Here is a 12,015-nt window from a genome sequence, read left to right on the forward strand (position 1 = left end):
CACAATGGAGTTGTGCTAGAGAAGAAAAGTGCACAACTCAGCCAACCACAGGGATTTCTCTCTTGTTTGATGGCAATTGTCATTTGCAACTGCTGTCCCTTTGCTCATGAATGCTCGAGGCTGGGGTAACCCAGTCAGCAATTTATTTAAAGTGGAGATGCTGTTCGGCAAACACTTGGGCACTCGGAAGGAACAGGAGAAAAGGTCCTGGTTCTCCTCCAGTGTCTCTTGGGGGCTGAAGGAGGAACCACCCTGTGGGACAATGGCAAACCTTGCTCATGGGATGGACCGGTTCAATGAGCAAGGTGGCCAGGGGAGTGCAAAATGGTTAAAAATCTTCTTGATGGAAGGGAGAAGGACGCTGCAGGTGGTATGGGGGCACCAGACCCACCCCGCAAGGTGTCAGGTTTGCCAGCATTAAGTCCCGCTCCCACCGCCGAACACTGACCGCACTGACAGCTGGCAGAAGGGCTTTAGTGAGCAGCTGCGTTTCACGGACACCCACACCCATCTTACCTGAGCACGGCACAGGCTGGGGAATCTCTTAAGCCTGTATGCGCTGCTGAACACTTTGTTTTGATTTTATTTTCTAGGAAGAACTTCAAACAAATGAAGAGGGTTTGGCAATTTTTGAGCTCGCAGAAGACCAGCAGCAGGCAGAGGCTGCGTAACACAGGTAAGGCTGCTTTTGCTTCCCTGAAGTCCGTACTTTGCAAACAACTGATCCAGAAAATGGTGTAGCAGCCGTCTTAAAGAAATTATGAAGACTTCCCATGTTCAGACCAGGCAGCTCTGGACCTTTACTGAAAACTCTTGCACTGAAAAGGGTGTATATGAAGGGATCCACACTGCCTGGTCGGGACATGGCACGTAAGTACCAGCTCTGGACTCTAAGTGGGTTATGGTATTCTACTGTTAGCATACAGTAATCAGAATTACTTGCTTCTGCTCTTAACTCCTGGTACCTGTTTGGCCTGTTTATCTGTATCAATGTCAGTATGTGCAACAAGCAACCTAGAAATCTATGATGTTATTTACCTTCTCACTGTCCCAAGTTGCTTGCTTTGACTATAAAGAAACTACATGGAAAAGATCCAAATGTGCGCAGAGTGAGGAAAAACACCCTGCATTGATGATGTTCCAATCATGATGGGACAAGAAAAGATTCCAAAAAATTAAGAATAAATCTAATTTTCATGACACAGCCAAGAATGCACAGTCAAGTGAATACCTTCTGGGCAAAGGCCACCCATTTGACAATAATACAGTTATAATCCAGACCCGTCTACTACCAGCAGGAAGATATACTACTAGGATGGTGCAATAAAATAATCAAAAGAACAGGTTTTCTAATTGGGAAAAGCACTTTGAGCAGGCTTCTTTAAAACCTGTTTGTAACCAGTTTGTCTGTCTCCTGAACTTCCTACCCCACCTAGTTATCTCTTCCTTCATTTTTTGTGACTTCAAACATTTTGAAGTTGCATCCAAAAGGAAGAACTTCCTAAGCGTAACACTGCAGAGAACGGCAAGAAAAAAATGCTGTGGCATACCACCTTTTGGGAGTGGCACTGATGTCCAGGTAAGGTTGCTAGATTAACAGCTCCTCATCGAGATCCGTCCAGACCATCCATCACGTGCCTTGTGCTTTCACATACTGACTCTGTGTTAATGCTTATTTTTCAGGTGATTCCATCTCATCAGTGTAAGGAAAAGGTTCGTTTATTTTCCCCTATCTTCCTTTCTCTGTTCCCCTTCCCTTTACTCTAGAGAGGCACGCTTGCCTCCTAGGGCATGATCACATACTGAAGAACCACTTACATAAATATCTGTTTATTTCTGCCCACAGCATTTTTAGAGACTGCACAGAAAGGCACCCAGAAGACAATAAAGTAAAAACATCTGGGGCAATGTAAAAGGTGCGTAGAATAGACAAAGAGACTGCAAGGTCACAGATCACCTAGCGGGACATGGGGAGATTTCCCCGCTGGGCCAGCGCTCCAGGCCACATCAGCTTTCCAGGCTCTCCATACATGACAAAGCCATGAGGCTTCCTGACACCACTCCTTCTCCATTGCCACCTTTGTTCTCTACTGAAGGATCCAACACTTCCAAAGAAAAGCACTGCTTCACAGGACAGCTGACAGTGATGGGGGAAGAGGTTCAAGCAAATATAAATAAGTAGGTCTGTCTTGTCTAAATAAGGTAGGACAAACTGTCACCAATTCCTTGGGGGTGGTACTGCTGACAGCAGGGAATGGCAATGCCAATGCTCACAGGACACCTGGGTACTGAACCTGTCACCTCTAACAAGGTTCATAAAAAATGGCATTTTTAAGACTGACTTTCCCAAGACATACAGAAAGGAGCTCCCAGTTCTTCAGGTGATAACACTAGTGACTGAATAAGTGCAAATGTACACTCCTTAAAAAGTGAGCATGTCCTTCCTTTCTATGGGTATAGTTACATGTCTAGCAAGCCCAGCTGTAGCCCTGGTTACATTAGAAGACCTCTCACTGACCTCTAGGAACCCCCATGTTAGGCTCTGGGTTGGAGTAAAAAATCTCACTGCGATTCTTACCAACACCATTTATGTAAGAGACATTGAAACTAGCAGGACAGCTCCAGCCCCAGTCTGATTACCAGCTTATTTAATTGTATGTTTCAAGCACACAGCAATAAGCTCTAGTGGGACTAGTTAACAGGCCTTGAATCTGGTCAGGTGAGACAGCACATGGTAGCAAGCAAATACAACAGTAAATGAGACCAGAACTACCTAAAGCTTAAATGCACTGAAAGGAAAAACTGAAAGGTACACATAGCTTCCAACACTCACAAGTAGTTTAGGTTAAGGCTTGCAGAAGACACTGTGATGACAAAATTCAATTTAGGCAAGTCTAACCGAACGTTAGTGTTAGAGGACCCGATAACTAAAATGATCTAGATCATTTTATAAAACCGCTACCATAAAGTCTAGATTTAAATTAATTTTTTTCTTTTAACAGATTACAGGCACCATGCTTAAAAGACTCCCATTGCATTGTGCCTGAAGGAGAACCCTAGTCACAAACAGACTCTTCAAAAGATAAAAAATACCAGCCTATATCCATGCACACAGAGGGAGCAGGGTACTTAAATTTTTCAGCTATTTGTAAAAAATCCCATCTTGTGACTGTAATATCTGTAAGGATTGTAGCATACCACTTCAACTTTGTACCAAGTCCCAACACCGAAAGCTTGGGCATAACATTACGCTAATTATTATCAGTTCCACTGCTAATTTTAAATGTCACATATCACTCAATCACGTTTGACACAAGAGATCCAGCACCCCCTTAGCAAAGCAAATAACCTTCACTTCCCCTCTTAGCACTGAAAAATTAAAAAAAACCCAAAAACGCATTAAGCTGTCACTGCTGCTATTGTACCACCTTCCACTTGAACAATGGCCACAAGTTATCTTCTTTATTCTGTTTCGTATGAAGAAGAGGTTATAGTCATACTAGGAAGAGAAACTTGCCTAAGTCACTAAATGGGGCTAAAGTCATGCCATGCGTTTTTGACAAGGGTTTGCAAGCAGGAAAGCTGTCAATTCTTTTAGCACTTGTTCACATGACTGAACAAGCAGCAAGAGCACTTCAGGCCTTCCATGCTGGCTTTTCTAGTTGTTTTAGTTTATGCATCCCCTGCCTTAGGAAAAAAAAGAACAAGTACTGCCTCAGAATCAAAGTACCTTTATCAATAAATCTATGTGTCACGCTTGCTACGTACATAAACATGGCAAAGACCTCTCCAATAGCTTTCTGGGGCCTGCACACTTCTGCCCTCATTCTTGGATTTTGCATAGAAAAAGAGAAGGTGGACAGGTAACACCTGTGAGCTGTTTGCTCCCAGCTCTTTGTTTATGTGCAGTGTTCAGCAGAAAGCAAGTCAGATTGAAGGTAAGAACCAGGCATTGTTGTACAGAAGTAAAATCACACACACACAGAGCATCTTTCAGCTCCTAGTCTACCATTGCTTCTCATCTTTGGCTCTTTTCCCTCCCAATTCCAAAAATCTGCTCAAGGATGGTGTGCAAGAATGGAGCTTATTTAAACTACTCCTTCCAACCATTTCATGTTAAGCACACACTGAGTGTTTAAAAGCACTTAAAAAAAGTCTTTCTTTACTGGTCTTCATCAAATTATCATCTGCTTAAGGAATGATTTTATTTAAAAAAGTAAAAAAAAAAGTCTAAGGCAGTTAAGCAGCTACTGGAGTCTATATTGTTGAAAAATGCAAAAACTGAACCAGCATCCCCCTACGCTCGTATAAGAGCCCCAGCACATGGTGTATTATTAATTTCATCTGCCACCCTAGACTGGTTTTAGACAATTTTACATGTGTGTTAAAATATATTTTATTAAAACAGGACAAGAAAATTAAATGAATGAGTACTAAGTGGACATACCTATTTTTATTACCAAAAAAAGAAATTAAAGCATTTACTGTATTCAGTTTTTTCTTTTAAAATTTTATCTTTTATTCACTCATCAAGAACCAATAAGTTATATAAATCATAGTAGTTTTCATTTCCTTACTGAAGTAGTCAACGAGATTCTTACTTATTTTTATGCTGACTGGGTAGCACATTAGATCTTTAGAAAGAGTGTATTGGTCTTTGTTTTTCCATAGAGATTCTTCTTAAAAACGCTACCTTTCTAGCACAGGTTTCTGTGAAACCTCTTCCATGTTATTCACATAGCGTTGTGGTTCCCCCCGGGAGGTTCCGAATGCAGCCGTATCAGGTGTCAAGGCACTCGATGCTGTGCAGGTCCATTCACACCTAGAGAACCAGCCCACGAGGCCTGCAGCGTGGCCACCATGCACTGCCGCCACCCCAACCCTTACACCTCACCCCTGCTCTTTTGAAGGAAGCCACGAATTACAGTAAAGCTCCATGTTGAAGGCAGGGGCAATGACTCCATTTGACAGATGTTAAACCAAATACTTTTGTATTTAATTATGTTAAGAGTTCAAGAAGGTTAAAACCATAGACAAATGCACAGAACTTCCGTCCATGACAATGAACTGAGGCAGCAACATTGTCATCCCCATGCTTTAAACAGTGTCTAAAGCAACTTCTAAACAAGTACAATTTGGGATACTCATGTAGAACTTAAACAGTGATTTTTCTTTGCTTTACCTAGTATGAAGGGTTTTCAAACACTTCAGTAATTTATAACTAGTCCCACAGTTGCCATTTTTCCATCTGCTTCTCATAAGCAGATGTTTTGCTTTGTATACCAATAATACTTCTTTTTCCCAATGCAATCTAGTTTTCATGGTAACACACAAAAGCATTCTAGTCTTGCTCCTCTTCATCCCCATCCTCATCTTCATCCCCTTGATCTCCAGATTCAATATCATCTTCATCCTCAACCTGAAATGAAGAAAGATCTGTTGTGATCAGTTATCATCCCTTACTCTAATCCAGCCTTTCGAAGGCAAGACAAACACTGAGGGAGTGAAAATAAGCTTTAAGCTAACCTAAAATTACCATGCTGTATCAGTTACCGCTTAATAAAGGCAATTGTCGTCTTGTAATGTCACACAGTTTAAGTTTTATGCTAAGGATGGCTGACTACTGGAAACAACAGCCTCCATTCAGCACCATCAGTTCTGTCCCGTATATGCAAATAAGCAACTTCATACACACTTCACTGCATCAACTAAAACCCGCATTCTTCACCAGATAGGCTGAGGAGGAAAACGTGTCCGTCCAGTGCTTTGCAATGCCACGAGTGAAGCTGCTAATGTCTTCTGGGGTACTTCCTCCCTATTTAGTCATTTAAAAGTCAAACAGACTGAAAAGATTCTTCAGCTACTTAGAGAATATACACTTGCTACAAATACTTTCAAAAACAAATAATGCCTCTGTGCACCGGACTCTTTAAAACCCTATTCCTGCAGGTGAAGCTAAGCCAGATGACTGTTAACAACGAAAACATAATCCTTCCTTTAAGAAGGACTGCATAAAGGACAGAACAATTGTCTCCCAATAGGAAACCCAGGCCCGAGCCTGGTGTTCAGCCACAGTAACTGCAGCACAACAGCTTTTTGTCCACCTTCCAGTCACATGTCCAGCTGCAAGTCACAAGGATTCTTCCAAGAAACCCCCCAGAAGACAAGGCTCCCAGAAACTGCCTTGACATTTCACAGTGCTGCTTAAGAAGCAGACTAAAGCTTTCTAGTTATCACTTGTATTATCTGTGGAACAATCCCTTAGGATTGTAACGAGGCCATCACCTGCTTTCTAGTTGGCAGCCAGGATAAACCATAGCAAGGCCAGGCACGTGGTCAGGTATCATCCCAGACACATACATGACACATTCTTTTCCTTACAGGTGTTTGGCAGGTACCCCTCAACATCCATAAGCTGAAGACTTCTTTCAAGGGGCAGCCATCATCTTTTTTTGCTGGCTGCCAAATTAAGTTGAGAAAGCAACCCTGGTAGATTTAACAGCCCTCCATTTATAGGAAGATGCCTCACCAGACTTACTGGATCAAGTATCACCATACCCGGACTGCTCAGACCTTCCTTGGACCCGAGAACTCATTCAACCCTTTGTTTTGCTTACCGGTACACCAAGATCCTTCAATTTGATCTTCAGTGCAGATAGCTTCTGATCCTGGTCAGCCAAAAGCACCAGAAGATCATCCTGTTCTTTCTTTGATTCTGCAACTTCTTGCTGAAGTTTACTTTTCTCATCTTGCAAGATAGCAACCGTACTACTAGATGAATCCAGGTGCTGTTTTAGTGATTCTTTTTCCTCAGAAAGGGCTTTGACTTCACTCTGGCAACAGGAAAAATCCCCCACCAAGTTAGACCATAAGCATAGGAACAGCTGAAGCCTTGTTTCCTACAAACACATTCCATACATTACCTGTAACAGCTCCAACCCCACAAAGTGCCCTGTGGCCTTGCTCCCACGCACTTCCTTACCCAAACTCCCCTTACTAACAACCAGGAATAAGGTAGGTAGATGTCTTAACAGTGACTACCTCTCTCTCAGCCCAACTGGACTGCCCATGTCACAGTAAAGCTATTTCCTACACTGTCCTTACCAACTCATTTAAAGCAGACAAGGCCTACGTTTCCCAAGTGAAAAATGAAGGAGACACACCCAACTTCCCCTACATAGCCTGAAAAACTTCAGATGCAGAGGAAACAAACCACTTCCACCCAGAGCTTTTCCTATTGTATAAGTCCCCGTACCCAATGGCTGAGTATCAAGTGCCTTGGTTTGGTGTTCACCCACTACCAACCTTCAGTTCTTTTATTTCTTGCTCAAGGCGTCCCTCCAATTCAGAGTTGTTTGCTGCTCTTGCACTGCTGTCTCCTAACAGAGGATCTGCAGTTATGTTCTGTGGACAAGAAATTCAGTATCAGAGCACCGAATGTCTCACATATAAAGACAACAAGCTAAAACATTATACAATCAGCTGTAGAATTTAAAAGCATATTTTCTTCTTACAGCATAGCCAAGGTGTGGTAGTTACATACATCCTGCACTGCAAGGCATTAGGAGACAGATCTGTGATTCCTGCGGTCTCAATAAACACATAACGCACATGCACACAGAAAGGAGAACACAAGGTGCAACCCTTATTTCATAGAAGTTGCACTCTAAATAGAGACTGTTAGGTTTTTTTGTCTAGGCAGACCCTGTTTATTACAGACCACCAGCCTTCATTCAGATGCTTCTTAAGTGCCAAAGATTTTTTTTTTTTTTTATTAGGCTAAATATCTGAATCTTCATATGCAACTACTAAAAACAGCAATAGTTTAGTCGCAGCCAGCCCTACCCAAAGTTACTATTTTCAAAACACAGCAACTGTCTTACAGCTGAAACTGCAACATGGCACACATTCAAGACAATTTCTTCTCCAGTTGTACTACATTTAAGCCAAAGCTCTAGGAAAGGTAGGCAGTCTGTAGGGTGGCAATGAGGTTGTCTTGACAACTGGTGGCAGCACGGAGCACTTAAATGTGCCTCTGCCTCATGGCCACACAGGGCCAACACACATGCAATGGCACCTTGTATCAGAGCACCTAAGACTTTGACAGCAGAAGTGTTAAAAAAAAAAAAAGCCTTCCTCTCTCAAATGATCTGTACATTGAATTTAACACTTGATGTTCTGCCCAGCGTAAGCAGGAAAGCAAGTCTTCAAGATTTAGTTGCCGAAGAGAAAATAAGGAACTTTTTCACTGGTACCATTACTTGTAGCTTTTGATTCTCCATCTGAAGCTTAGAGATTTCTGCAGACTGTAGTTGTATCTGACTCCTGAGCATTTCTAATTCCTTTGGGAAACAGAGACAAAACATACTTATAAGTTAATTTGATAAAGCAAGGTAGTTATTCATGTTAAATTCTTCATAAGTTAAATGCTACCAGACTAACTGCTTCATACTAGCATACACGAGAGGAAAACCGCATCTCTGTCTCAATGAGAGCACAGCAACCATTTCTCAAGACAACAAAACTAGTTCAGCAACATGCACCATTTTCCACCCTGCTCTTAAAAACTCTTTTCTCTGGAATGCCCAACCAAGGCACCTGTCTGAGCCACAGTTGTGTTTATAAAGGTGTTTCACACCACCAGCACTCCCATTAGCATCCTCTATACATTACCATTCTTGGTGCAGAAACCCATTTTGACTTAACCAATCTAGGCATTATTAGTTGTCTAATCAGAGCAACTCTGGTAGGTATTTTTTGAGCAAGAGCTACCTTACTTTACTGAATCTGCACATATTTAAACACTTACTCTATGCTGTACATCTAATACCTGGAAGCTGTCCTATCAACATTTGAAGGTATGTTTTGCCATGAATAAACAGATAGATTTTGCAAGTCTGAAGAGTCAGCTGCAGTGTCTTCTGCTGGCTCAAACTTGCTTAGCGAAAAAAACTGATTAATTTTTGGATGCATAATCCTGATGCTCCAAGATTACTACCATCATCACATAAAGGTATACCATTAAAAACATCAACATGCTCGGGAATCCATGCTCCTCCCTCAAGTTGGGCAAAGCTCCCTTCCCATCCCGAGCTACCACTGTTCACTGCAGCTTTGCTGAAATACCACAAGTTCACCTTTTGTAGTTCATTATTGTGCTCCAAGCTACCAGATTTGCTGGTCTGTGAAGACTGCTCTGTTGTTCCTATTTCCAACTGTGAAGACTTCTGTAATAGCAACAGGAAAATCAGCCATAGAACCAGACAGACTAAATATAGTCATGCTGTCAGAACACAAAGCAAACCATGTGCTTGCATGATTGAAGTTCCCAGCAGAGAAGGTGCAAACAGGCTAAGAAATGGCACATCATGAAGCTCTTCAATTACACAAGAGCAGCTGGATGGTCTCCTCTAAGGCGAATACAAAAGCATCTTTCACTAATTGAAATGCAGAAGACATGCACAAAATAAAAGCAGCATGTGTCATCCTGCATTTTGACAAGCAGGCCACCATAAATATCTTAGGCATCACCGCCACTAAGCTCCTAGGAGACACCTACCATTTTTTCCCACCCAAAACATGCTAAAACCCACTGATTCTACATTACAACAAGTGAGCTGCACAAATTACTCTTGGGAACACCATGAAGCAGAAAAGGCTCTGCTCAAGCCACCTCCCACCATATTTCCTATTACTAGCATGCAATCAGATAGGATTGCTTGCCTGCCATCATGAGGACTTCACAGCTTAAGGCAGACTACATTTGAAAACAGGAATTGTAAGCTGCATCAAGCTCTGCTGAGACAGCGCTTACCAATTTTTCAATCACAGAATCCTTTTCCCGTAACTGCCCTTGCAACAGTTCATGCTTGTTTTTCCATTCTTCCAACTCCTCTTTCAATTTGCTCACTTCTTCCGTCTGAATGCCATTCATGTGAAACGTATCACCGTGGGAATTGTGATGCTGAGTGTCCTTTCCTGAAAGACAGATTTTATAACTAAGGTCACAAACACCAACATTATTTTGAAGTTAGCTTCAAACAGATCAGTTAAAGTATTACTGCCCATCCTTCTCCCACTCCGCAGGGCAATACAAGCCATTCTAAATTGAGAACCACAGCAAAGTATTAAGAACTCTCTATCAAAAAGCTAAATAAAGAGCTCTAAATTGCCATTCCTTCAAGTACATATTTGTAGCTGCACCTGCATGCTGCTCCAGTCATTCAGTTCATCCAAATTAAGTTCAGCGACAAATCATTCTGAAGGACAATTGTTTCCTTCTGTATTTTTAATCCTAAAAAATCCTGAAGGCAGAAGTACTTTTTGAAATCATGTCATACCCAGCTTATCAGGCATCCTGACCTTGGAATATCTTGAATATACTGTCCCGATGTAAGCATTCAGTTAGCAATCTCTCTAGTGGCAGTAACAGGCCCCATCTTGCACATCTGCCATACTGCAGTTCTTCCCTAAATCGTTTCTTCATTCACAGACCCAAACTTCAGCACATACCATGGCCCATCCTTTCATGTTCTAACTATGAACAGGCAACAACTCTTTTGGACTAACTTCAGAAAACAAAGGTGTAGAAAGCCTCTACCAGCAGCTCTCTAGTAGCCAACAGTTTGTACAGCAAGCTTCAGCTCTCACCCCTCAGCAGGCACACCTGCAGGAAAGCAGCTAGGGTGGCAAGGAAGGGCTTTGTTTTCCATCACAGGCAACCAAAGTGATACCAGATCAGGTCAGAAGCTATTGCTAATACCAGTATTTCTATGTGTCCATGTAAGTGAACTGTCTGGTCTACAGCGGTCTTCTTCTAGTGCTTGTTTTCCCCATGAGCAGACCTACATGGCAGATAGGCCCTAGCTCGAGTTGTCAAACAGATCTTGCAGAAAACACCAATGTTATTTCAAGAGATTCAAGAGTTAAGCACAAAGCAAGAACAAATTATACCTCATTCACATTTTCAAGATGTCCTCTTGGTTCTCACTGTGCTTTATTCTGTAACTTTAAAGGCACTTAAAGCAAAACCTAGTATTTTTAGTAATGGAGCAAATCTGATGCTTCAACCAAATTGTCTGCAATGCTCAATACCAACTTGAAAAAAGTGTATTTTATCTCTATGGGAAGTTTTCATAAGCTGCAGAACATAAAACAGCATGCCTGAAGCGATAGAAGGTTGTCTGCTGGACTTTTTCCATAGCTTGCCATAGATCACAAAAGATCTCTGCACTAGCAAGATTATTTTTTATTATTCTTTCTGAAGCCTACCTAGCTGTACTTTCAGGAGATTATATTGGTCCTTATGCTGTTGTATCTGTGACACTTGCTGTGTAACTGTTGCTTGGAGCTGTTCATTTTGAGATGTTAAAGTGTTAATACGTTGTTTCAATTCTTCAAGCTCCTGGTCCTGTGACAGGGGAAGGAAAAAAAAAAACCACAACACTTAAGAGTAATAACACTTTTGAACACAATACTGTCAGGAAGGCAAATAAAGACAAAAAAAACCTTAACTCCATCATTACATGTTACTGGTTTGTGATACTGTCAGTGCTACCTGTGACAGGTTAGCAGAAAAGCCTCATGCAAACCTAGATAGCTATTCCTACAAAAAAAGCCTGGGGAATACGTAAGAGGCCTGTCACACCAGACCAATGCCTTCTGAATCTTTTGGAAACCTCCAGCATCCCCACACCAGGGACAGCAGAAGAGAGAAAAAGGAAATATATGGAAGCTGATGACGCTAGTTTTTCTCCATCACACTGAAGCCTGCATGCATTTGGTCCACTTCAATAGTCTTTAAAGAAGTTGTGGTAATTGCAGTCATCACATGTTCAATAAAGCCTCACTGGCAGTTCCAAAGTACCCCTTAATTCCATATGTACCACTATACTCTGTGTCCATTCCAGATCCCTAAACTAAAAACACCTGCTTCAGTTCCCCAGTAGCTATTTAATTAGCTTTGCTCTTCTACTTCTCAGTCTAAGCTGTGGCAACAAAACAAGTGAACTACCA

General features: G+C 41.8%; 1 protein-coding gene and 1 long non-coding RNA gene across 9 annotated transcripts in view; one reads left to right on the top strand and one right to left on the bottom strand.

Moving 5' to 3' along the window:
• LOC115346412 overlaps nt 1-3,377 on the top strand; it is a 49,763-nt gene extending 46,386 nt beyond the window's left edge. Inside the window, exons 6-8 of the long non-coding RNA XR_003925135.2 lie at nt 594-676; nt 1,684-1,713; nt 1,847-3,377. This is a non-coding gene — a long non-coding RNA (uncharacterized LOC115346412). The remainder of the gene's footprint in view (nt 1-593; nt 677-1,683; nt 1,714-1,846) is intronic.
• A 1,597-nt stretch (nt 3,378-4,974) lies between these two features.
• The window catches only part of USO1 (USO1 vesicle transport factor), a 35,594-nt gene continuing 28,553 nt past the window's right edge, over nt 4,975-12,015 (bottom strand). For all 8 annotated transcript variants that reach the window (XM_030026398.2, XM_030026374.2, XM_030026372.2 and 5 more), the window contains 7 exons: nt 11,272-11,410; nt 9,815-9,978; nt 9,138-9,227; nt 8,256-8,342; nt 7,306-7,404; nt 6,618-6,833; nt 4,975-5,419 (listed from right to left, as the gene is read on the bottom strand). In XM_030026398.2, the coding sequence (XP_029882258.1) occupies nt 5,342-5,419; nt 6,618-6,833; nt 7,306-7,404; nt 8,256-8,342; nt 9,138-9,227; nt 9,815-9,978; nt 11,272-11,410 (873 nt within the window). In that variant the 3' untranslated portion in view covers nt 4,975-5,341. The remainder of the gene's footprint in view (nt 5,420-6,617; nt 6,834-7,305; nt 7,405-8,255; nt 8,343-9,137; nt 9,228-9,814; nt 9,979-11,271; nt 11,411-12,015) is intronic.

This window comes from Aquila chrysaetos, chromosome 1 (assembly GCF_900496995.4).
Source record: "Aquila chrysaetos chrysaetos chromosome 1, bAquChr1.4, whole genome shotgun sequence".
In the NCBI taxonomy this organism is placed as follows: Eukaryota; Metazoa; Chordata; class Aves; order Accipitriformes; family Accipitridae; genus Aquila; species Aquila chrysaetos.